The 27854-nt window shown below is 35.2% G+C and overlaps 1 protein-coding gene across 2 annotated transcripts in view; it reads left to right on the plus strand.

The window, feature by feature from the left end:
* Positions 1–27854, plus strand: part of LOC117337922 (caskin-1-like) — a 161611-nt gene that overhangs the window by 17839 nt on the left and 115918 nt on the right. For both annotated transcript variants that reach the window (XM_033899071.1, XM_033899078.1), the window contains exons 2-3: positions 13496–13547; positions 26868–26965. In XM_033899071.1, coding sequence (XP_033754962.1) covers positions 13496–13547; positions 26868–26965 — 150 coding nt within the window. The remainder of the gene's footprint in view (positions 1–13495; positions 13548–26867; positions 26966–27854) is intronic.

Raw genomic sequence — 27854 nt, forward strand, 5'->3', positions numbered from 1 at the left:
CTGTAAACTTGTATAAACCAGACCCTGTATAATCTGTAAACCTGTATAAACCAGACCCTGTATAATATGTAAACATGTGTAAACCAGACCCTGTATAATCTGTAAACCTATATAAACCAGACCCTGTATAATCTGTAAACCTGTATAAACCAGACCCTGTATAATATGTAAACCTGTGTAAACCAGACCCTGTATAATCTGTAAACCTGTATAAACCAGACCCTGTATAATCTGTAAACCTGTATAAACTATACCTTGTATAATCTGTAAACTTGTATAAACCAGACCCTGTATAATCTGTAAACCTGTATAAACCAGACCCTGTATAATATGTAAACATGTGTAAACCAGACCATGTATAATCTGTAAACCTGTATAAACCAGACCCTGTATGATTTGTACACCTGTATAAACCAAACCCTGTATAATATGTAAACCTATATGTAAACCAGACCCTGTATAACCTGTAAACCTGTATAAACCAGACCCTGTATAATCTGTAAACCTGTATAAACCAGACCCTGTATAATCTGTAAACCTGTATAAACAATACCTTGTATAATCTGTAAACCTGTATAAACCAGACCCTGTATAATCTGTAAACCTATATAAACCAGACCCTGTATAATATGTAAACCTGTATAAACCAGACCCTGTATAATATGTAAACCTGTGTAAACCAGACCCTGTATAATCTGTAAACCTGTATAAACCAGACCCTGTATAATCTGTAAACCTGTATAAACTATACCTTGTATAATCTGTAAACTTGTATAAACCAGACCCTGTATAATCTGTAAACCTGTATAAACCAGACCCTGTATAATATGTAAACATGTGTAAACCAGACCATGTATAATCTGTAAACCTGTATAAACCAGACCCTGTATGATTTGTACACCTGTATAAACCAAACCCTGTATAATATGTAAACCTATATGTAAACCAGACCCTGTATAACCTGTAAGCCTGTATAAACCAGACCCTGTATAATCTGTAAACCTGTATAAACCAGACCCTGTATAATCTGTAAACCTGTATAAACTATACCTTGTATAATCTGTAAACCTGTGTAAACCAGACCCTGTATAATCTGTAAACCTGTATAAACCAGACCCTGTATAATCTGTAAACCTGTATAAACCAGACCCTGTATAATCTGTAAACTTGTATAAACCAGACCCTGTATAATCTGTAAACCTGTATAAACCAGACCATCTATAATATGTAAACCTGTATCAACCAGACCCTGTATAACCTGTAAGCCTGTATAAACCAGACCCTGTATAATCTGTACATCTGTATATACCAGACCCTGTATAATCTGTAAACCTGTATAAACTATACCTTGTATAATCTGTAAACTTGTATAAACCAGACCCGGTATAATCTGTAAACCTGTATAAACCAGACCCTGTATAATCTGTAAACATGTGTAAACCAGACCCTGTATAATCTGTAAACCTGTATAAACCAGACCCTGTATAATTTGTACACCTGTATAAACCAAACCCTGTATAATATGTAAACCTATATGTAAACCAGACCCTGTATAATCTGTAAACCTGTATAAACCAGACCCTGTATAATCTGTAAACCTGTATAACCAAGTCCCTGTATAATCTGTAAAACCTGTAGTTCTGTTTTAACTTAACCGAAAAATTATCTGTAAATCTATATGTCTTGAACCCTGTATAATTTTTTAAATGCTTGGTCGCGATCGGCTTTTTGTTACATTACATAGATTGCTATATAAACTGTAAATCCTAGATTTTACGATCGTTATTCCACACAAAAAAATCTCTCATTTTATTGCTGGGTATTTTCCGTTGTTACACCTCCCAGAGCCATTGAGCCTCCATCATCTCCCTGGGCGGTGATACCGTCTCAGGAAAGGCGTTTGTACCAGCATCGGAATCGGTAACACATTACCATAGGAACTCTTCTCACCTTCAGGCCATGAAACTGTATACCAGGAAATCACGGAGCTCCGATACAGTGAATCCAAATCTTCTGGTGCCTCTTGGATGGGACTACATAGGGTCAATGGCGGGTACCACAGAAAATATATCTTTAGTTTCTTGGAGTCTTGTGCAAGAAAAAAATACTTTAAAACTTTCTGTTTTGGAAAGAAGAAAAAAAATGCAAATCAATAAAATGATTAAAAATTTCAGGAAATTTTTAGAGAAGCTTTGAATACTCACTCGTAACTTTAGTCATTATTTTTTTCCATTTTATTTTTGAATTGTTATTTGAATAAATTAAACACTGCTTGCATCAGGATGAGTTTTGCATGTTGTCAGGATTCAAGATCGAAAAAAAGAAAAATTGCTTTTTAAGTTAAAAAAAAGACGTGAATAAAAGCGCTAGTTCTATAGAAGTGAGTCATCTGCCTGTTGTAAATGATAGCATGCGTGGCAAGGAAATGGAGGAGAAGCGTTGGGCTCATCCTTCAGATCTTTGGAAACATTTTAATTTATTTTAATTAGTTGATAAACTTAATTGGATCCTATTTTAAGTGTTGATGATGTTTAACAATAAGGGAAATAAAAGTCTCTTGATAAGGAATATTGTTGGTAGTGTAATTAAGGCTTGGGTAATTATAAATTTTTCCCACATTGGTTCGAACTGTGGACCTCTTACTTTTTAGGTCACCTGAGACGAAGTCTCAAGTGACCTATTCTAATCGCCTTTTGTCCGTCGTCGTCCGTCGTGCGTCCGTAAACTTTTTACATTTTCGACTTCTTCTCCAAAACCACTTAACAAAATTCAATGAAATTTGGCAGAAAGTTTCTACGGCTGAAGGTCAACCGAAATTGTGAATTATATGGTCCCCACCCCCCAGGGGCCTGAGGGGTGGGGCCAAAAAGGGTCAAATTGACTAAAACTTCAAAAATCTTCTTCTCTACTCTCAGATGAGGTAGAATCAAATACTCTTCATAGATGGAAGGGTCTTAAGGTGCTTTACCAAAATTGTGAATTTCATGACCCTGGGGTCTCACGTTTGCCCCTGGGGAGGGGGTAAACTTTACTATAGTTTATATAGGGAAATCACATTTTTGACTATTATTTGTTGGATTTGTATTGAAATTCATTCTAACTTGTATCAAATTATCAGCATGGGATGACAGTTTGATGTTATGTACATGTTGGCCCTAATTGACCCCCAGGAGCTGGTGGGCGGGGCCAAAAAGGGTCAAATTGACTAAAATTTCAAAAATCTTCTTCTCTACTCTCAGATGAGGTAGAATCAAATACTCTTCATAGATGGAAGGGTCTTGAGGTGCTTTACCAAAATTGTGAATTTCATGACCCTGGGGTCTCACGTTTGCCCCTGGGGAGGGGGTAAACTTTACTATAGTTTATATAGGGAAATCACATTTTTGACTATTATTTGTTTGATTTCTATTGGAATTCATTCTAACTTGGTTCAAATTATCAGCATGGGATGACAGTTTGATGGTATGTACATGTTGGCCCTGGTTGACCCCCAGGGGCTGGTGGGCGGGGCCAAAAAGGGTCAAATTGACTAAAATTTCAAAAATCTTCTTCCCTACTCTTAGATATGGTAGAATCAAATACTCTTTATAGATGGAAGGGTCTTAAGGTGCTTTACCAAAATTGTGAATTTCATGACCCTGGGGTCTCACGTTTGCCCCTGGGGAGGGGGTAAACTTTACTATAGTTTATATAGGGAAATTACATTTTTGACTATTATTTGTGGGATTTGTATTGGAATTCATTCTAACTTAGTTCAAATTATCAGCATTTAATTACAGTTTGATGTTATGTACATGTTGGCCCTGGTTGACCCCCAGGGGCTGGTGGGCGGGGCCAAAAAGGGTCAAATTGACTGAAATTTCCAAAATCTTCTTATCAACTATTTGTTAGAATCAAATACTCTTTAAGACTGACCCCATTAGGACTGATGGGTGGGGCCAAAAAGGGTCAATTTAGTTGGCCGAAATATTTCAAATCTCAGGTGACCGTTAAGGCCCTTTGGGCCTCTTGTTAAGTGTATGGAGCTATATAACTGCTCAGCTATATGGCAAGCTATATAGAGGCTAAAGCGAAAATCCTTACTGCCGGAGCAGGAATTTGTATTGATCGACGATGTTTGAAAGCTTAAGGAATTTGTTGAAAACTTAAGTGATGGCGTGATCTACAGAAATAAGTTACGTAATTCAGACGGGAAATAATATATGACTTTCACAAAACCGATTGAATCAAAACGCTGTTCAGGGATATAGACTAGGATGTTGAAATCTGAGGTCAAACATATAAATAAATACGTTTTTATATTGAACTGCATGAGGTATATATTATGGTATAATGTAAAAGTTCAATTTAGTGCTGAACCCTTCAAAACCCATTTGACCCTTGATGTACCTAAAGGATGTTATGTAATATAATTACGTACAGCCCATCTGGGCCTATTACAGGTCAGTCTAGTTTCTGCTTGTGTATATTTTTACGTAAATTACGGTATATCTTAAAGAGTAATCAAATACAAACCATTTTAAAATATCATTTGCTCTGGCAAAAATGGCCGTTAAATTTGTCATTTTGGGTTTTATTGCTTGCTACAGGAAACTGCATATATGATCTCCTTAACAGACATTTAGCTATAGATATATATATATATATATATATACTGTATCATGAATTGACATTTATGGGAACATAAACTGCATCCTGATTCTCAATTGTTATCTATCAATGCAATGAAAAAAGCAAGATCTAAGCCTCGAAAATACACAGCATATCTTTATACGACATGTATGAAACGTGTTTCAGGCAAAACTTTTTATAGCTTTGAAGTTAATTAAGAATTAATTGATTTCGGCAGTGGCTGTATGTGGAGTAGATACCGCTATGATAAACTATGGTAATTTTTTACCAACAATTCATTTTGCCATGTGCAGAAATTTCAGGCCTCTTTCACGGGAAATAATAGATGTGCCACGATAGTATTTATCCTGTGCAGTGCGGTAGTGATGAACAAGTTGCTCCGGCATTAGCCTAAGATTAATACCCATCCCATCTGTAGTTTTTGTAATGATCTATTTGTGTTATTTTTCCCTCCGTGAAGAACGGGAGTTAATGATAGATGGCTGCCTAATAGCGGGAGCCATGCAGATCTTCTAGATCAGTTACCGACACTTACACATTTATAAGTAACAGTATCTTTCGTGACTTCGGTACATGCCTGGAAAAGGAATATATTCATATATACTATGTGCAGTTGAAAGTGTCGTCTGCTCAGCAGTTTGCTTTTAGGTTTTCTATAACGAGATAAATTGTTTGCAGATTTTTGTTTAAGATTTTATTGACATCGTATAGAAGCTACTGTATAGAGCCTTGTGTGTAAGGATATCCCTTGCTTATTAGAACAGTACAATAAATTATTCATAGAAAATAAGCAGTTTCCTCATCGTTTTATAGCCGTGGGCATTCTAGTATCCCTCCAATGGTGGCAGAAAAACGTTGATAAGGTAACGCAGTGGTGATATATATCGGAGAGAAGAACACCGCACTTTTTCTCCTGTTTCGTTTCTACCCTTTTATAATGCTGATGAAGATTTAATGGAGGTTTTTTTACCAGTTTTTACATGAGTCACTCACTCGGCTGAATCATGCCATCTCCTGTAACCATTAATCTTGAAAAAATAATTTTTGTTCATTTCCATGATCTGTTGAATAGGCTTGCTGGCGCCTGATCGTCGTTGTTGTTTTAGCGACAAGAAAGAATCAGGTCAAATTTGTGTGTGTTGTGTCATATGCATGTCAAATATCAATTAAATAATCATGAGAAGTTGTTAGGATTAGATTCCTGTTTTAAAAACAAAGCTATCATATGCTACATTTACAAAATTACTAGATCTATGTTTTTTATGGCAATACAATTAAAGAAATTTTAGATGTTTTCCTTGCAGTGAGATTCAATTTTCAGATAAAACATAATAAAAATTTCATAAAATATGTATTGTACTTAGTTTCATATCAGTATATCTGCTTCACTAATATAGGGAACATTATCTGAGTTCAAATAAAAGTCGGTTCTCCAGCATTTGACTATATCCTAAAAACAACTCCCAACAGATGTGTGTGTACATTTGTTTTGGTAATAAAATAACAGATGATGTATGTAATCAATAATTTATCTGACAGTTTTCTTCTGAAGCGAGTGTTAAACAGGGATGTGTACAGAATAACATACTGACAGGTCAAACTCAGGGTTACCTTGGGGTCCCAAATGTCCCATACTGATTTAGAATTCAAGATGGCTGCCTGGACATTTGATTGGTTGAGATATTTCAGTGTTTTAAATTTGTTTAAAGTTGTTTACTTGTCAATTTCAGTCAAATTTGCATTCATTTGATTGTCAAAATGTCTACTTTGAGGTTAGACAGTGAAATAGCTATAGCAATCTTAAGATGTAAAATGATTATAAAAAAAATTACTAGCATATATACATCTTCAAAGTGAAAAGTAAAAAGCTAGCATGCGTCCTTAAGTTTAGAAAAATAGCAAACCTCCTTAGTTTAAAAACATGAAAAAGCTAGCATGCATCCTTAAGTTATAGAAATATAGCACACATCCTTAGTAAAAAACAAACATGAAAAAGCTAGCATGCATCCTTAAGTATGAAAGCTAATACAGTCTTCACCCTCACTGGGCTTTGTCTTCAAACACCATTGTCAGAAATTTACCTCTATTGAGGCTAAACAAGCATGCATGATGGGAGTATTTATAGGTCTTGTCTTCATGTACATGTAGTTTATGAAAACACCTTTAAAGATTTATCACAATTTATGTTCAATCATATCTGTTAATTAAGCCCTAATTAACTATAGGTTCAGACCAAGGACATTGTGCCATCAATTTTCACAAAAATATCTCTTTTATCTTATATTAAACGTGTTTATGTTCATAACTTGGCAAGACCCAAAACTTTGATGACCCCATTGACACTTCAAGGCTGATGTTTTATGGAGAGGAATCCAACATCTGTCGACAATTTGTAGGAATGAGGGCGTATGTCAGAGATTCCTCTACATCGTAATTAGGCCAGTGACATCACACTGGTGTGTTATGCAGAGCGTTAATTAGGATATCTCTCCGTTCCAGGCGTCGCTCTGAACATTCTTAGTATAAGGGAGCCATGCAATTATGATGGAGATATGATGTCGCAAAAGAAATTACAAATTGGTAACGAATGGAATAGGGTGGTGTTTGGTTTAGAATTTCAAAGATTAATATTATAACTTCCCTGTTTAAAGAATTTACATGCAACAATTAACTTTAATGAATAATTTTTTTTTTTTTTTTTGTTCTTTTAAAATTTGCAGTGTATTATTTGTTCCAAATGCAACTCCATAGAATATATCATGTTGTCTTAGAGTGGAACCTTTCTTATATAACCAAACAATGATGTAAGGTTTATATATATATCTAGATCTGGTGTTAAAAAGATAAAATGAAAATAATAAAACTAATATTAAAATTCACTTGAAATAAAGTAGTGAAAAGATAGATTGATTGAAATTAAGCATAATATTTAACTATTGTATAAACACACTTTTTTCTAGATTGTTTCTCACACGAAGTTGAACATAAAATTTAGGTACTGTAAAGATGTTCAACAGAAATGGTTGAAATAGTTTGCAAAGGTGATCTAGTTACATAAACCTGGTCAGTGTTATCAACACAGATCTATTATAACAGTCTGATACAATCGTTGGTTATGTATTACGTCCGAGGGAACGGGTAAGACGACTTCATTACTTATATGATGTCATTGTCATCTATTGTTATAGACATACCTGCCAGGTATAAGTTTATGTATGGTTAGGTCACACCCCTAACTGAGATTTGTCCATTAGTGGCTGTGCTAATTGGTACCCCACGACCTTTAACCCCTACTTGTGATTATAATGGCTATACAACTATAGTTCATCCCTGTCTACACAGACATACAGGGTCAGAAGGATGTCGTCTGATCATGAGTTGACCTAGCTTTTATCATATATACTGGTTCCATGTCATATTTATCTTACAATAAACCTATGAGCCCAGTGGCCCATGTCTGTAATGTTCTGTAATTTCTAATAACCTATCCTGCTATCTTTACTGAGTCCTCAAGGAGAGCTCTTTCTGAGCTCCTTCTCAGGGCTTGAATCTTGGGTTTTCTACAAGATACGGTAAGTGTGATAAGAATGTGTTTTCAGAAATCAAGGGATAGATAAATGTTCACAACGATAGCAATGTATTTGTGTGTGCTGTAACTCCCCCTCACCTCCGGGATCCCTCGATGACCTCCCCATCACTATCCCACCGCTGCCACCAATGTCTCTCATGCCTTACGTACAGTCACCATGCGTTACGTACAGTCACTTGGCCAACACTGATCGAGTCACCGCTGATGAAATTAAATGTAAATTCATTTATTTGGGGCATTTTTCAAATAAAGAAAAAAGAAAGAAAAAATTCTAGTTTTTAAAGACAGATTACGGTATTGATAAATATATTACATTCTGGCCCATGTCATAGTGACAAATATAACTGTTCCTGTTTTACTGAATGTGGGTACAATGAAAGACATGTCAGATTTATATCTTACATTTAATCATCAACCAACACATGCAGATCAAGCAGGAAATACGTTTGAATCCACAGAGACCCAAGTGTGATCTGCCTGAGACAAAGTTCACTTGAACCTAGGTTTTATAGGTTAATGCTTAAACAGTACAAAATTGGAAAATTTAAAATGAAACCAAATTGTCATTAAAATGTTTCATCGTAAAGTAGATCCTTTGGGTGTCATTCATGTAAGATATTGAAGTATGCTATGTTTATATATAGTCATTAATCGTTCCTTTATTGGTTGATAGATGAAACAAAAATCCCACTAGAGGGAGCCACAGGCACTCCAGGATTCCGGACCAATTGTAGCAATATAATTGACATTGAAAGAACTGATAGGTGATTTTCCTGTACGATGATAGAGGATTAGGAAGTCATTTTGAAATTGTCAGTTTCATGTGTCAATTTGTATGACAAACTGATATATCAAAGATTATTTGACATAGATTTTGATCAGCCTTATGGCTAGATCCGTGTGCAAAACTACTGTAAAACATACATATTTTAGGAGCATAATCTAACTTAAGCGTTTTTCATGCTTGAATCATTAATCTGCTTGTAATACCATCATGGTAGCCCCAATGCATCACGGTGCTACATATAGCTAATCTGTGTGAATTCTGTTATGTGCTAAAAATATGGATGTGCGAAAGTTAAAATGTTAATATATTGGAGTAGTTGAGAGATTGCATGGATAATGGTCATTGCAGAATTTTTGAATACCTGGAGGAATCTGAATCATAAAGGAAAAAATGCAAGTAGTTTTATATAAAGTTGGACATATATATATATAACCTTTATGGTGCCCTGCATCACAGAGATATAAACAGCCTGGGAACTAACACATCTCTTGAGACTGATATGAACGTTCTCTTGATAATCTGCATATTCCACTAATTGATGTATTTATCAAGCAATAAACACACATGCCTGATAATAAGCCCACCCATGTCTATTGCACTGAAGAAGAAATGCTAACGAGTGCTACTTTGGCCCTGTGTACATGGGATTAGTACAGGAAATATTGTACAATATTATGTTCCAGTTACATATAATTATTAAGTAAAAGATCTATTTGTAGTGTAAAAAATCTTTAAATTGGGTAAAGTGTCGGTATTTATGTACAAGATTTATTCAGTTTAATTAGACAAAGTTCTGTTTATAAGGAAAAAAAACTATTAGAGTGTAAAGTTTTCTAATGATGTAAATGATCAATTAACAAAAATGACATTAATTAATTATATAAAGGACCATTATGCATTTTCAACAATTGCTATTTTCATGCACTTTTTGAATTAATGTACATCTTTGTATTTTCGTCATAATGATCATGATGATGCCAGAAAAATCCTTATCATGATATAAAACCTGGAAATTAATTACAAGAGTACAAAAACAACATACATGTCGGAATGTATGTATGTAGTGTAAGTATTTATAGAAATAGCAAAATGTTATAATGGGGTTATTTTTAAGCTCCTATCCTAAAATACATGCGTATTTCACATTATAGCGGGGTTTTTGTCTTTCTCGTGGAGATTTATTCCATGTGAACATTTATAACCAGTGCGGACGGTTCTACAGGGCGAGGCAATTAGTACCCCTTAATTATATACCCATGTTATGGCCCGTACTTACGAAGATAAAGAGAATTCCAGAAGCTCTTTAAAACACTTCTATATGCCAAAACCGGCTGGAAGCTGTAATGCTGTGGTAGTTCTTTGAAAACAAGGAAAATCTGCGAGTGTGTGTATATTGGATCTTGTTGTGTAATATAATTGCTCCATCGTAACTTAGACGTAGTCAGTTTTGATGGTGTTTCTTCTTTTTTCGTTAAATGAATTGTTTACATGTTTGTGTTATTACTGTATTGTGTTTAGTTATATTTATACTGTACATATGACTGATTATTATATATGAAAGAAAGGGAATTGTCCGACACTCAAAAACATGTTCATTATTTCACATTTGCTCTGCTTCCCCATTGCTGTGTATAGGGCAATGGGGCATGTATTTTTGTTTTGAGAGTATATGTATCATTTGGTCATGTGACCATTGTATTGTGATATCATTCGATCGCGATGGTGACCACTATAAATTTGCTATTCCAAGATCTTCAAAGTCTGACATTAGGAGAGCAGATTAACTAAATAAATAACAATGAAATTGAATTGTTTATATAAAGTATTAAATGAATGTTTCAATAAATAGTGTTAATACGTATGGTTCTTCTAACTCGTATTGCTGAAAAAAAATCAACACAAATTCCTGCCAGTGTTAATTGATTTTAGGTGAAGGAGAACATTATTAACCCTTTTACCCCTACTGACCATATTGGACTTAAAATGATGAATGAATTGCAGAGTCCACCAAAATTTCTTAGGGTTGAAAGGATTAACCTATTGTTGTAATCTTACATATGTTAACAATATATCAACAAGACAATAGATTCTCATCGTCAAGATGATATTTGATGTCCCTGTACAAGCTTTAAAGTTGGTAGCATACTGTTTTACCTCGATTCTGTCTGTCCATCCATATACTCACGCAGATGTAGTTCCAGGTGAATACGTGATTCATCCTGTGCAAATATCTTTGTTGCCTCAAAAAAGGAGATTCTAATTTGTGTTTTTACCGTAATTCATCATTAAGCATCTCTGTGCATATGCTTTTTTAGCGACGGATTTAATGGAAAGAAAAGTGAAATCTGTATCGAATAGAAAACAGTGTGTTGCACATGTACAAGTCATAGGGGCGAAAGAATGCATCCCACAAGTTAAACCCATCCATCCATCTGTCCGTCTGTCCGTCTGCTGTTGCAGTACACATATATATATATATATATATTTTTAAGTTTTTTGAGGCAATTTGCAGAGGTCAAAATAAAGCAGGAATTTGGGTCATTTATGTTACACCAATTTATTTCTAGTTTTGATTAAGTTCTATAATTTTAAATAAAGATACCCTTTAATGCTTAAGTGTTTGTACAAACAAGTATAATCAACTAGAGTTTCTGTTTAGATATAGTAGATGCTGGGGAAGATTACAAGCTCATTATCAAGATATTGTTTAATTTATTACATATAACTAAACTAACACCTGATCATGAAGGCCTTTAGTCATGATCAGCTATCAGAGGAGAGGGTATAGGTACGTAGCATTTAATGTTTTCAAAGTACTCTTATATGTCTGAATATGTGAAATATGACACGAGAATACTGTGTAAATGTTTAACAGTGAAAAGAGAATGCATAGTTGAAATACACAAGCAAAACACTTAATACGTATATATATATATGTATAGTTAATGATAGATAGAAGGACAGCCGGACTACACTTAATACGTATATATATATATGTATAGTTAATGATAGATAGAAGGACAGCCGGACTACTTGAGGCAGAATGCGATGAGGGATGATCCTGGATCGACAGGAGAATTACCTTGATCTGTTTAAAGGTATAACATGGAAAATGTATTTGAATTCAGGAAAAAAATACACAACTCTTCATCAGCGTTCCAGCAAGTTGTATTAGCTAGGACAAGTAAACTAGCTTGTATTTCAAAATGTGTTTTTAAGTGCATGTTCGTGCAGAGTAATGTACAAAAATGTTCTTCAAATTGAAAAAAAAAAAAATCTTCTTTCTAATCTTTCATGTGTTCATGCATGATGCTAGGACCTTGGAAAAGTTGTTTCTCACTTCCAAAAGCAATCAAATTTTCCACAGAATCAACAGCAACTTTCAGGAAACATTATCATTTGTATGAGATTATGTCCCGGCCTTTTACGCAATATCGGGAATGACATGGTCTAAATTATTCATCGTTCTAGGTACACAAATGATGATAATGACGAGATGTGCTCTGCTGAAAAGCCTTCAAGCATTTGTACAGAAATATCACTTCAGATATTCAAACTTTTTAACTTCTCTTGGTTCGTCTCTAAGGCAATGTTTTTGTCTGAATGGGATGAAGTCCTAAAGTAAGGTTTTGTCTCCTCGTGCCGAGCCGAGGCTTTAGTGAGTTGTCGTTATATATCCATTGTCTGTGCAATCCAATGTCAAGTTTTTGTTTTTTTTCGATGATTTTCTCGATCATTCATTCAAAATTTGACACAATAAGATCTGCATAGGATTAAATAAAGTAAAATTGAAAAAAATGGATAATGAAGTTTTTGGTCCATCAGTCTTTGTCAAATAACAACACCAGGAAAAGTTAATATATTTACCTAAGCTAAATTAAGATATTCTTAAACTATATTTTCAGTTTCAGATATGAGAGAGCAGGGTATTCTTGTAGTAGTTGGTGACTACCTCATTGTACACTATACGGGAGGCTCACTGCATGTTATCCAGAGCAGTAGGGGTTAATTAAGTGTCCTGCCCAAGGATACAACCTTTAAAGGGCCAGACAGGCCGGTTTCTCAAGTTCTCGAGAGAAATCACAAAATGGCATGGGAAGGGAGTGTCGAACCAAAACACCAGACCTTCACCTGGTTATGTGGCCGATGCTCTAACCGACGGAGCTATCGTTACCCCTAATAATAAATACAGTTTTGCTCTGAAGTTTTTATAAACAGTGTATCAAGTTTTGATTGGTGATATTTTATTTCCACCTTTGTCGAAGCTTACACTACTAAAAATCCCTGATAAAACTAGTTTACTTTCATAAGAAGGAAACACTAAAGCTTGGACAATAAGAATTACTTATATTATATACACACAAGAAAATTGATCAAATTGGCCAATGAATATCTTAATTATCAACTTTATAGTACAATGTATTATTAGCCAATATACAAGAATTTCTAAAGCTTTATTTAACTTGTGTATTTTTCTTTATTTTCAGAACTTTTGGGTTCCAGTAAAAAAGGGGGCATCAACTACCAAGACAGTGATGGGTAAGTCCGGTTACCATGGTGATTGGTCATGTGACTAATATTAGAAATTATCCTCCCTTCTAGAATCAGTTATTTGAAGCTGTGAGGTATAGAAGTCGAATTTGAAACAATGATTTTTTTTCTTGATTGTTAAGATTTAATTGAAAATGCAAGTTGAAGTAACCTCAGATTTCTATATGAAGAATGTAAGAATATTGTTATGCATTTTTCGCAGATTTTTCAAAATTTGTTGAATTTGGATTATTTTTCTCTATTGTGTATTTAGAACATATGTCAAAGCTTAGAATAAAAATGCTTGCCTTGCATTTTCCCAATCTCCAGCTGAAGTTATGTTTTTCAAACATATGAAGGCAGCACTTTTTTAAGATGGCTTCAAGGAACACTTAAGTTTTGTTTAATTTTCTATCCAGACTTAACTGGTATGTATTTAAACTCTGTCGAACTCTGTCTATATAGACTGCCTTCATCTTAAAAGTACAATTTCCACTATTTTATTTGTCTGCTTGAGACAATACGATACCTTAGTGGTTGTATGGACGTTGCAATTTTCCGAGAGCGTTGAGAAGGTAATGTGAACGTTATGACTGTAATTATCGTAGTCCCCAAATACTGAACACTTACGGTGACTACGAGATGGAGGAATGGTTTGATCTATATATCCTCTGTGCAGAGCCTGTTGTGTAGAATGGTTTTGCTTGCCATCATCATTTTCGTGAAAACTTTAAGTGCAATACTCATTTTCTTATGAAATTTCATACAAAAACGTAGGATTTCAAATTCAGTTATTAACGGATAAAAATTCCCAACACATTTTCCTAAAACAAACAACCTTAAACAAAAGCCGAAGATTTACAATGTCGATCAACAGTGAAGGCAATAATGGTGGATCACATGGTACACCACTCAGACATGTGGATTGGTTTGGTTTATTTTGTTTAACGTCCTATTAACAGCCAAGGCCATTTAAGGACGTGCCAGGTTTTGGATGTGAAGGAAAGCCGGAGTACCCGGAGAAAAACCACTGGCCTACAGTCAGTACCTGGCAACTGCCCCATGTAGGTTTCGAACTGGCAACCCAGAGGTGGAGGGCTAGTGATAAAGTGTCGGGACACATTAAACACTCTGCCACCGCGGCCCTAGAGGCATGTGGAGTAAAAAACAAACGAAAAAAGGCATAAAAATCAATTATACAATTTAATTTGTATAATTGTAAACAAAAGGGCAGATGGCATGGGCGAAAGCAGCGCAGAACAAGCGGTGGGCTGTGAGCTGTCAGCAATCCATAAAGGAAAGACGATTAAGGGGAGATCACTCTGGTTATCTCGTCAAGACAAGGGTAGTAGGGAGGGTGGGATAAAAGCATCTTAAATGATATTTGGGCTACAAAGATGGGTGTATTGTCTTTATTTTCATACTTAAGTTAGGTAATTATAGCTAAAATGAAATCGATGTTTTGGTTTAAATCACTTTAAATGTTGTTGTGGAGTGTAATTGGTATTCACTGTGTTAAGTTTTATCGTCTGAACATAAATTTCCACGAAATAACTCAAGTCTCCTTAGACTCATCAAACTGAAACTGCATGCATACACTGTGCTTCCCTGTTGAAAGTGTTATAAATGCTTGGGATTTCCGTCTACGGTCTGAGTGTGATAGATCATATGTGCATTGTTTCGAAAATACAAAATTGGTTCTGATGTGATTTTTAATGTCATATATAGAATGTGCTTCTTTAATAAGAACTGTATTTAATGTCTTAAGGTGAAAAGTCAAGGTCACTGCATTAGTGTAAATGGGATTTTTTGTTTTTGTGCAGTTATAAGTCACATAGTCACAAATTTCATTTATAAAATTTAAATTTTTACGAATTTTGAAAATGAATTCTTATCTTCTGAATGAAAAAAAGATGAAAAAAGATATGAAGGACCCCCCTCTCCCCCCCCCTCCTTCCACCTAAAAAAACAACAAAACAAAAACAAAAACAAACAGCCAACAAAACAATATTATGATAAAAAGTCTTGTGTACTGTTTACATAAAGTTTGAATATTTACTTCTGCAGCTATTTGAATTTTGTGTTGTCTTATTGAAAATAAATTATAGTGCTGAGGTGCACATGATATCAAAAGGAAGATCAATCATCCGGTTCAAGGCACAGCTTATTGACATTCATAGGTTGATAAACGTAGTGTGGTCGACATTACGTTTATACTCGTTCCTTTTAGATGGTTTTTACTACCAGTACATAAAAAGGAACAATTTCTAGGAGAAAGAGGTCAAGGCAATGCAGTGACACCTTGTGGCAAGGTCCGTAACTACATTTATACATCTATTCCCGAAAACATCTAACTCCAGATTTGATTACGTGGCAAGCTGGCGAATAAAAGGCCTGCATTTGCTGGGATGGACCATTCCCCACGGAGAAATGATTGTCAATGGGTTGGAATCGCCTATTCCTACTCAATTCTAGCCCAGATCACTGCGCTGGGCTAACGCATAGAGGTGTGGGTAGTGAAGGGGAGGGGGAAAAGCCGGAGCAGGAAAAGGGGATTATTATTAAGTAAATCAATACCATACAGGTCATGTGACCTGACAAATATGCATTACCAGAAGATATGTTGCTTTAGAATTGTAAGAGGAATGAAAAAATGCGGGCTTGAAGTAGTATTCAAACTTAATCCTAAAACATGGATTCTTAAATGGAGGTCCCATTTGTATAGGTTCAGTTAATGTTGCTGGTCATTGGCAATATCCCTGTACCTCATTTAGAGTTACCATATTTATATGTCAGTTCGCCCATGCCTGGCATAATAAACCCACCCATGTCTATTGGCAGTTTAGTAAAATTTCTTATATATACTGTAGCTTGTTTAGACTGACCCCCAGCTGTCTCTAGAATATTAAAATGATAAATAAAATTGAGCTTCATGCTTTTGGTCCCTAGAATATGTCTGATCCTTAGTTTCAAACAAGGGGGAGATAATCTAGTATTAGAATTTAGCTTGGCAATTCTTAACAAAAAGGCTTAGGGTCTGGTGGCCAGTCTATAGTTGGTTAGTTATATATACAGGCCTAAGTATCACATTCATGACTCTGTTTATTGAGCTATACGTTTCATCTTACCAACTATGTATAAGTCATGTTGTGTTCAAGGTGTTAACAATGCTGCATTGTACATTGCCTCGTAATAAGCCCATCCCTTGCTTTTACCGTATTTATCCTCAAATAAGCCCCTCCCCCTCTTGTGTAAAAGTTCAGTAACATATTAGGCCTTAAATAAGCCCCTTCCTCTAGTGTAAAAGTGCAGTACCATACTTTTCCTTGAATAAGCCCCCTCCCCTAGTATTAAAGTTCAGTACCATATTTGTCCTTGAAAACACCCCCTCCCCGAGTGTAAATGTTTGGAGAGGGTTTATTTGTTAACCATATACCGTACTTTTAATTTCCTATTTTAAAACTGATGATTCTGCAAAAAATGAAGAAGGGGCTGAGTATCTGTGGGCAGGAGCTAAATATTTTTAGATATTAAATACAGTAAGATAGAATGGCCATTTATAGCTTCATGGGCTATATATGATTACAGGATATGTATACAGCAAGATAATTAAAAGTGTGATTTACAGCAGGAAGGAACTAAAATCAACCGATTCTTAATCTTCTCTATTCTTCCAGATAGACTGAGATATTCTGAGTACATCTTTTAGAAGAGAACAAAAAAAAAAATCAATTCCATATCATGTTTAAATAACCAGAAATTATAGTGTTTTAGCAGTGAAAGATTCAATAGTTTCTACATCATGTGTAATTACAGACAAGGGGTTTGAAAAAATCCCAGACCAAATGGAATTGGTTTCTATTGTTATAGAACGTAGATATCCTATCTCAATGCCAGCTGTGCGCAGGCAGCTAACATGTTTGACCTTCAATGACCTTCGGTGTAATTGAAGTGTTTTGTTCCAAGGTCAACCTTTAGGGTATTTGATTACAACTGCTCCTTTCGATAACTTGCCGATGCAAGTCAAAGGTTACGATTTTAGGAATTCCACTGTGGGTATCCTGCAAGCGATCTTTGGGAAGCTGCTTCAGTTTTATGTACATGTATATACTGGAACAGTTCTGCTATAGATTGTTTTGTAGATTTGTAGAGTTTTGTTCCAAGTCTTTGTATAGCTCTTAACTTGTTGCTCCTATTTGTTTGAAAAGATTGCTTAAATCAATATACAGTCAAACCTGTCATATGTGACCTTCCAAGGGAGTCAATAAAAAAGGTCACATATGACAGGTGGTCTCTTAATCCAGGTTCAAAGAAAATGACCCGAAAAGTAAAGTTCATAATTATTCTGCCACATATGTAAAATTTATCAGCTACAAGTATTAGTACATATATGAAAAGGAATTACCTCAGTCATCAATTAAGATTGTGAATATAATCAAATCTGTAAGAGACCTCTAGGAAAACGAAAGAAAAAAAGAAAAAAGAAAAAAGAAAAATCACTATTCACTTAATGAAATAAAATACTTATAATAATGGACAATATATAAAAATCTCCCCATTTCTACATATGTAGTACAATATTTATTTTTATAAATTTAATTCAGTTTCTTTTATTTTCATTAATATATATATTTACATTCTTTTAGCATGTTACAATAAAAAAAAAATTATTTGAAAATACAAAAAATAATCAAAGAGTTTGAATGGCTAATTTGATTATTTCCAGTGCCGGATACATTTACCAAAAAAAAAAAAAAAACATTTTTTTTCATTCCTGAATTCCTGGTCCGGACTTCCGTCCGGATTATTAGTCACGTAACTGCATTTCCTTCATAACGATGGAGACGTTTTTAACTGGCAAATATCTGTCCTAATGTCTCAAAAAGAACATAAATTTCAGTTAAACAGTAAGTTGACTGTTTATTCACTCTTTTTCATAATTCCCAAGCAAATGTTTGTATTTTTATCTATCAAAATTTCGTGAAAATCGTCTGAATGGCGAGGACGTTTTTTCGCCATATCCCATTTCCTTCTTTCATTCTTTTGAAGTAAAGTACAGTTTCGTTCGTTTTTGGGTGTTATCAGGGCAAAGATAATAAATTCAGTACATTTTTTGAGACAGAATAAGACATTTCATGCATTTCTGAAGTATTTTTTAATCTTTAAAAGCAGACAAGTTCGTCCGGTTTCTTCTTGATTATGACTTCTGCTTCCGTTTTAAAACTCGGAAAGTCGCTGAAAAAAGTCGCTTTTCAGCATTTGGGACACGGAAATGATGGTCGTTAGTCGCGTCTGACAGGTAGTCGCTTAATTCAGGTCACTAGTATAGTAAATAACGTTGGGAGGAAAAAATACGGTCGCATATGAAAGGAAGTCGTTTAATTCAGGTGGTCGCTAAGGCAGGTTTGACTGTATACACTTTTTATCTAATTGTCTAGGGCATGGAAGATAAACTTTAAGGAAATATTGGTGAATCCCGATTTTGAATGTTATTTACCGGAATTCAAGATGTGTGATAAAAGTTTCTTTCTATAAATTGGCTACACATCAAATTACAATAAAATCAGAGGAATCGGCTCTGATAACAGGGACAGTGTAGTAGAATAGCTTTTATTGCTCATAAATGTTAGTTTTACGATGGCATTAAGTATGTATTAGTCTATAAAAGAGATTTTTGTTTGAATCGTGTGAATGCACTTATAATATTACTGAAGTGTATATCTGATTATAATATCTCATTTAATACTGGTATCTTGATTAAATGTTGATTTAAAAAAAAAAAAAAATATTTGTGATATATATGATGATAAACATTATGTAAATAAGTGAATTTTACAGATATTTGATTTACCAAGCTTTATTTATATGATATTCCACCCTGAACCGTTGGTGAATCTCCTGTCACAGACATATTGATCATGCATGATCATCTTCCCAAAACCTCAGGGGCAGACCTTAACTTTCCGTTCTCCATGTTAGGGTGATTTCAATACCTTAGCAGATTAAAGCGCTCAGTATTTTCGTAGGTGTGGCACTTAACCCCTTATTAACTTGACAAAATACATGGCCACCAGCTAAATACTGGCATGTTCACAGCCAAGTTCAGCGGGTAACTCACTGAATTTGAGGAATGTTAAGACTCAAGATTTGTAGAAAGGTCAAGAGCAGTTATAAGCAGATTGAGAGCTTATAGTATCACTGTCTCTAACCCATGAACTAGTGCGTGTGTGTGTGTTACTCCTACTTTTCATCGCTAAGCTGGTATGGGACAGTTCCCTATGGGCCTTCGGCTTTAGGACTTGAGGCTTGACCAATTGGCCCGTCATTGATACCCTATAATTAGGCTCTGCTGTCTGCAATTGTGTTGGTGACGGTGATTTCTTATAGGTCAAGGCTGCATGCACATCAAAGATAGCATGGCATGAATAGATTTAAATGTACTGCGCCACACAAGTGAATAATCTCTACCAGAATGCACTCTTTTTGAGATGGACGTTTTTCCAGTTGGATATGAGACCATATGTATTTTTTTCTTGTGTTTCAATTACAATTTCATTAAAGTGTTAATTAGTATTATGCTCTTTGAAATTTTGACACCAAAACAAGTGGTCTATAACACATTTAGGAAATAAATTCTGAATGGGACGCATTCTGTCCTATCGCTTTTAAATCACTGTCATGTCATGAGAAGCCCTCAGTAGACTTGTTTCATGTTTACTAGCCTATAGCGTCATAACACCAGCCTGAAGTTCTTGGCATAAGGGGGGCATTAATGTCTAACAGACATTTTCTAGTTTACAACTTAATTGAGTGATGCAAGGACAGCCTCAGTGTGACGGAGAAAAAAATGTCGCACATTTAAAACATTTGTAGATTTTCCCAGGATAACATCTCCCGATGCCTAGCACATGACTGACGAACCATAGTCGAGTATGTGGATGTTTTGTAAACAAATATATGTACCCCAGTTGGTATATACATTTAGACAATACCTAGTAGATTGTAATCCAGTCTGCTCCACTATAGACAATATAAGCAGATTGCTATCGTTTGACGTCTGCTTGATGCCGATCTTCACCTGAAGGCGTTAATTATATAGCTGTTCAAGCGGTTGATATAGTAAATTGATCAGAATTATCACAGAATCAAACACTTCGTTGATACAATATTCATAGGGCGTACCTCAAGATGGATGTAGATGTTTATGATTCGTAGATCACTTTAAGACTCGCACAGGGTTAAGTTTTCATTACAGGGTTAACGTTGCTTTCCCACTAAGACTAAATTCTTGTTTCGTAAAAGATCCATATCTACACATCTTGTTTGGGATATTTTGTTATCATGTATGTGAAATTTATTTATTTAGAAGCAAAGTTTTATAGCTTGTGTTGGCTTCTCAGTGGATATAGATATGAAAAAATAATGTCTACAGTATTTATTCTGAAATAGATTTGGACTGGCTCAATACACGTGCAGAAGAACGTACATTTGTTGATAGTTATACTGAACAGCAACAGAATGAGTTGATTATTATGTTAACATAAACTGCAGTAAGTTCTTAGTCATTGTTAAACATTTTACAGCTAAAATTGTGGATATATTCGAAGTAAATTATGCAAGCATAACAGCGACCTTTCTGCTCTGGTCGACTTAATTAAGGTTTGCTTCAGCTGACTATATTCATAGTGAAGTTCAATATCATAAGATATAATTAATTAATCAAATTGTCAAACTTCCTTTAGAATTTCATTTCTCAATGTATTATTCTATGAAAAACTGTTTACCACGTACATGTAATTCCAACTTTTAAGCTATAAGTTGGAAGATGATTTTGGCTCGATCGAGAGTCTTCAAATTGTTGGTGCATCATTATAAGTTAAACAATGAAATTCCTATATGTTGTCAAATATGCCTTAATGCCTCTGACAATATAAATTCTGCAGGTTTACCTCAATTTTATACATGTTTGAAATATTGAGTATTGCACATGTCCAGTAACTGATGTCTCCAGCTGTTGCGCTTACTCACCAACCTTTTTGATATGTATCAATATTTCCAGCTTACCTTAATTCACACTTATTAGTGTAATCAAGCATGGTACAATGCTAGCTGTTTATATATGATTCTATTATAATATGATAATATTGTATGGAATATGCTTCAATTCAATTAAGGTTTTAAACTCTAACAGAATGTTTATCACCAAAACTTGTAATAATAGTTGTCTCCCTTTAATTCATTGTGATCAGTCGTCATCAGAGATTGGTTAGACGCGCTTATCTAGATCTTATACCAATGACTTCAACATTGCTACTATATTATATTGTAATATCATTGAATTTGGACTTCAGTTTAATAACCATCAGCTGGGCTGCTTTTAACTGGACATATGTATGTTCAAATGCCTGAGTGATTTTCCCCGTCCTCATTAAACAATTGGTGCCGTGACCAGGATTGTGTGTTGTCATAGCATATCCAGGTTGATTAAAATATGCTGTGAATTATTTTGTCAGGTATTGTTTCTTTATTTGATGTTCATAATACACATATGAAAAATTTAAATCTTTGAAGAGGTATTAAGAATTAAAATTTATGAAGTGGTATTCAAATATTAAAATCGATAAATTGGTATTCACAAAAATTAAAGTGGTATTTGAAGTTGAAATTGATAAAGAGGTATATACCGTTCATATTTCATGAGTTGACGTTGTTTCAATTATGTAATCAAGTATTTCAGATCGTTTTATTATAATCATATGTTTTTTTTTGTTTTTTTTTTTAAATATGTAGCTGTCTTGCATCTTTCATGCTTTCTGTTCCTGTGGGATTATTACTTTTTTGATAATTTTGACAATAACCATTGTAGTTGAAAGTTCATACAGTGTCCCACATTTGCAAGATGTAATGTAATGATAATAATTACTTCCAAGGCTAAAGGGATTTTCACGAGTATGAATTTGAGAAATATATGAAAGAAGAATTAAATCTTCGGGTTTGTAAGGTATAATAGCGGATGTATCTTAAGTGTTCTATAAAGGGATATATAACGGACAGCAGAATCAATATTTCAAATAGAAAAAAAAAATCAATTCTACCCATTATGTTGGTTCTATTGTGAGAATGACACTAATATGCTGTATACAGTCAGGAGTAAAATATTTTTTTACGGAAAAATCGCTACTAACAGGTCAATCAAATACAGCTACCTGCGAGATGAAAAATAGCATGACATGATTGAAAAGGATGAGAGCTGTCGTTATCTAATACTTGTGTTTTGGTGCTGTCGATTCTGCTGGGAATACAGATTATAAATCATTAGTGCAGCAATTTAATGTCGAAGCATTTCCTGAAGTCATCATGCACTTGTGTACCGTCTATAATCATCATGAACTGAGGTGATTAGTTAGAGCAACTGTGTACACAAAAAAGTAGTCCCTCTGCTAAATCAGGGAATTTAAGTGCATTTTAAGATAGAAGCAAATAATTGTACAGGCAGGTATGATAGATAAATTTAAACAAGGGAGATCGCTACTAATGCAGACAGTGTGAAATAGTCAAGGGAGACTACTTGTGGTCCATGCAAGTCAAGGTCATCAATGGTGGCTGCTTATGGTCCAAGTAGTTAAAGAAAAAAGGTCATTATCAGGGAGGCAAATTGTGATTTAATGAGGTTGAGAGAACAAAGGGAGGCTACTTATGGTCCAGAGAGGTTGAGAGAACAAAAGGAGGCTGCTTGTGGTCCAGTGAGGTTGAGGGAACAAAGGGAGGCTACTTGTGGTCCAGGGAGGTTGAGGGAACAAAGGGAGGCTACTTGTGGTCCAGGGCGGTTGAGAGAACAAAAGGAAGTTACTTGTGGTCCATGCCAGGGAGATTGAGAGAACGAATGGAGGTTACTTGTAAATTGTGATTCATTGAGGTTGATAAAACAAATGGAAGCTACATAAGGTTCAAAGAGGTTGAGAGAACAAAGGGAGGCTTCTTGTGGTCTAAGGAGGTTGACAACAAATGGTGGCTATAGCTACTTTGGGTCTAAGAAGGTTAAGATCATCAAGGCTGGTTACTTATAGTCCAAGGAAAACTTTGTTAAAGGAGGTGACCAAAGTATAGCCCAAAAGATGACTCCTCAGAAACTGTTTTGATGATGCAGCGGAACAATTGTTTACAGTATATAACATTAAGCACCTATCTTCGTTCCTTAATCATGCAGTATAAAACCCAAACTTCATTGCTTCCTGATAAAACTCTCTGCCAACATTGAGTCATTCACCTCCTGTCTGCACCTGTAAGTGTTTATATAGACGGCAATGGAATACTCGCATTCAATATTTGTGTCTGTTTGCAAACATCTGTTCCTGTTTAGACATGTAGAATGGTTAGGTTTTTACATACCGGGAGGTTTTACATGCAGCACATCTGTGTGGTATATAGTAGATAGGGTAGTTATAGGTCGGCAGGCTTTTTATGTTGTACTCGATCGGTGATGAGCACGTTTAAGATGACTTACAGACTCTGGATAATCACATCTAACAAAAAACAGTCTGTTAAGCTACATATATACTTCCAGTTAATTGTTTCAACCAACAAAATTATAAAATTTATTTTCGTCATGGCTTTTGTTTGTTTATGATAATCATTCTATACCAGAGGATCTGCTTAAATTGTTTAAAGTTCAATGTAAGTTTAAGGATTTAGTTCTTTGAATTCTTTCTCGGTGCATCATCAGAGATGAAGAAAATCTGTGATATAAACTTAGGTACAGATCAAGGGTAAAAGCCAATGTCACAAATAATTTTTATAGAGATGGAAAGTAAACTGTATTTACATGGAAGATCGTGCCTGGTTATAAGCCCACCCATATCTTTCACAGTTCAGTATACATCTACTAGTGATCTTTATTTCATTCAGTCCTACAATAAGCCAACCCTAGAGTAAAAAAAATATATGTCAGCTTATTACAAGATAACTTGACCGATGTAAAAAGGTATGGGGTCATGCACCTGCTTGGCCATGTGGGTTTTCTTCAGGTACTCCAGTAACCTTGGTATAAGACTCCTCATGACCACACACCATCCGGGACAACAAATGTTATTTATACAAGTATCGACATAATTTGTTTTGCAATTGTTGGAATAAAGTTTACATTACAGTATTATAACTGCTGTTTCTACCACAATACCCTGTGTTATTCAACTCTCAGACCATCAGTTAATCATTACAGCTGTTGATTAACAATCTGTTTATACCACACGTGGTATAAACTCTGTACGCATTTTGATTGGCTAACACGGTGAACTTTGACCCAAGCTGCAACTGTTATTGACGTCATCAATAATCTAATGACGTCACATCACCGGGCCCCGGACGTCACCGGTACACTTTATTTGCATACGCGAAATATTATACTTGGCCACGTTTCCCTTTGATTCAAGCCGATATTATTGTGGTAGAAACAGGTCACACGACTCGAAATTGTTGGATATGGAATTTATTTCACACTCGTAAGTTATTTTTTAAAAGTTGCAAAAAACACTCGCTAAAGCTCGTGTCTTTTGTAACTTTAAAAAAATAACTTACTCGTGTGAAATAAATTCCATATCCAACAACCACTCGTTGTGTAACCTCTATGTATGTGTCATAAAGGACATCATGAACATGCGCTATATACTTATTTCATCAAATAACTAAACGATGTTGTCTTATTTGAATGTCTATAGAGGTCCGTCTGGGGAGTGTTATAAAAAACCTGATATTTATCAAACTTTACAACTTTCTTGTCAAACAGACAAGAACAGACCTTTAAGTCATTTGAAAAAAATTATATCTTTATGTCAGATTTTGTCTATGAACTGGACCTCAGTCTTTAATGGCTATTTGGATGGACAATATCTGACAGGACAGTAGGCGCAATAAAAACGAGACAACAAAGAGATTAGAAAGTTAAGAAGATGGTTGTCTTTAGATCGTACAATGGCGTTAGTGTGAGAAATCACCAATATATATGTCTCTTGCCATAGCCTTGTGGCCGAGCGGTTAAGGTGTACCGACACTTTATCACTAGCCCTCCACCACTGGGTTGCTAGTTTCAAAACCTACGTGGGGCAGTTGCCAGGTACTGACCGTAGGCCGGTGGTTTTTCTTCGGGTACTCCGGCTTTCCTCCACCTCCAAAACCTTGCATGTCCTTAAATGACCCTGGCTGTTAATAGGACGTTAAACATAAACAAACCAAACAAACCAAAAAGCCTTGTCACCAAATCTATAGATTTTATATATAACCAGCCTTTCTCTATTTTTCCCATTGACTGACATTGTACATCATCTTGCCACTGCAATCACTCCCATCACGATCTCCATCTCTAATCATTGGCAACAAAAATATTTTGAAAGAAGATCTTCAGCCATGTTGTTTGATAACAGCATGTCAAATACCATATGGCCAGCGTTATGTGATATATATTGGTTTATAATACACAGTCAATTTTATCACATGTTGTCTCTCCTGCAACGAAACATCGCAGAAGCTAGACTAACTGTAATGTTGGCCAGGCAGCATTGACAACATTTCACTTGAAATATTGTTCAAAAAGTATAATCAATTGGTATAGACCAATGTATATACAGATGCAACTTTCATACTACTTTATCAATGTTTGTTTTGCTTGTTTTTGGGGGAAAATGCAGAAATCCTTTAGGTATATTTCGGAGTTTTATGGCATATCTATGATTATAATTATGCATAGTGTACGTAAGGAAAGAATATTTATGGTATATATCGTTCAGACCCAGAATTAAATCTCGCTATTCATTATTTTTATTTATGATATGATCTGTTTACAATCAATAAAATAAATCAATATATTATGTTTGCCAATGGAATATGATTAAAAAACATCTCACTTAGAACTGAAATGTATTATGCCTGCCAGATCCACTGTTGTATTGTTAGCCGGCATGATTAATCACCCTGAATTGGCTCTCTCTTGTAGTTGACACTAATTTGTATTCCAGTTGTCCTCCTGATGTACTTGGCTGTCCCCTTATGGCCTCGTCATGTCCCATGATGACTTAATTGTCAGTGAGATATAAAACATCATAATAAAAAAAATAGCTTTTCATGTCTTTGTCTTTGGCTTGTCCATTCATCATGCTATCTTTCTTTAGATTGCTTCTGCACATCCTTGCATGCTAAATAGCAATGACCTTGACTGCATATGCTATCAGAGACTAAAAGATTCTTAACTGATATAGAAATCAAATCGACCATGAAACAAATTTTTCTAGTCAAATAACCAATTACGTAAGAAATTAATAAAATTATTTTATTTTTCAGCATGTCAGCTTTGCACCAGGCGGCTCTGGTCGGAAACCTGGACATGATGCAGTTGTTGCTGGAGAACGGGTCATCAGTCAGTATCCAGGACAACAAAGGTAACATCAGGGGTCATCATTTGGTTAGATAGAATTAACCCTGATACAACTTACTAGCCTACGGTGAGCTTCTGATGGCCACTGTCATTCTGGAAGTGTGGAGTACGATAGGTGACTTAGGTTATGTCCCTTTAGGAGTGACGCTACCAGTGTCAGAGACTTGTTGGTGGGTCAAGGCAGATGGTAGTGTTGGCTATCCCTGTTTAAGGTTGCTGGGGCGGAGCCTTAAAGTGATTGACAAGAGGGGACTATAAATAGGTTTCCTCTCCATCAGTCTGGTACATAATAATGACAAAGAATATCAGTGCTCTATATAGGTACATAATGACAAAGAATATCAGCGCTCTAGTTGCTTCATTCCTTGAAAGATTTTGATCAAACTTCACACAATGATAAAGGACCGTCGTAATACCTCGGACAATTTTTGAGTTACAGAGTTTTTGAGTCAAGGTCAAGGTCACTGTTACTATTTTTAGCGGGGCTGGTAGAGGACAATACCAAGTATGCTTGCTTTATGATATGATCCTTTATTTTTAGTGATTGTTTGTTTCTGAGCTACCAGACTTCATAAAGTACTTTCATTCCAAAATTAATTTTAGGTGTCTGCCTTGAAGTTGTTGGAGGCATGCCGATATAGTGTTACCATTTATTCGTCTGCTCTGGCAGATCTTGATTTTGCAATTCACTAAAAGTGATAGATGCTGATATTTTGCATGAAATTTCCTCCACTTTCAGCAAATTGCATTGTTGTGTAATCAAATTGGACATTTTTTCTCCACTTTTGACATGTTTGAATTTTGGATGAACAATCGTCTCAAGTCTACTAAAGAGGATTTGTCAGAACTTGCAATTCATTCATTGATACTGTTTTGCATTGAAGTTCTGTCAA

This window comes from Pecten maximus, chromosome 1 (assembly GCF_902652985.1).
Source record: "Pecten maximus chromosome 1, xPecMax1.1, whole genome shotgun sequence".
In the NCBI taxonomy this organism is placed as follows: domain Eukaryota; kingdom Metazoa; phylum Mollusca; class Bivalvia; order Pectinida; family Pectinidae; genus Pecten; species Pecten maximus.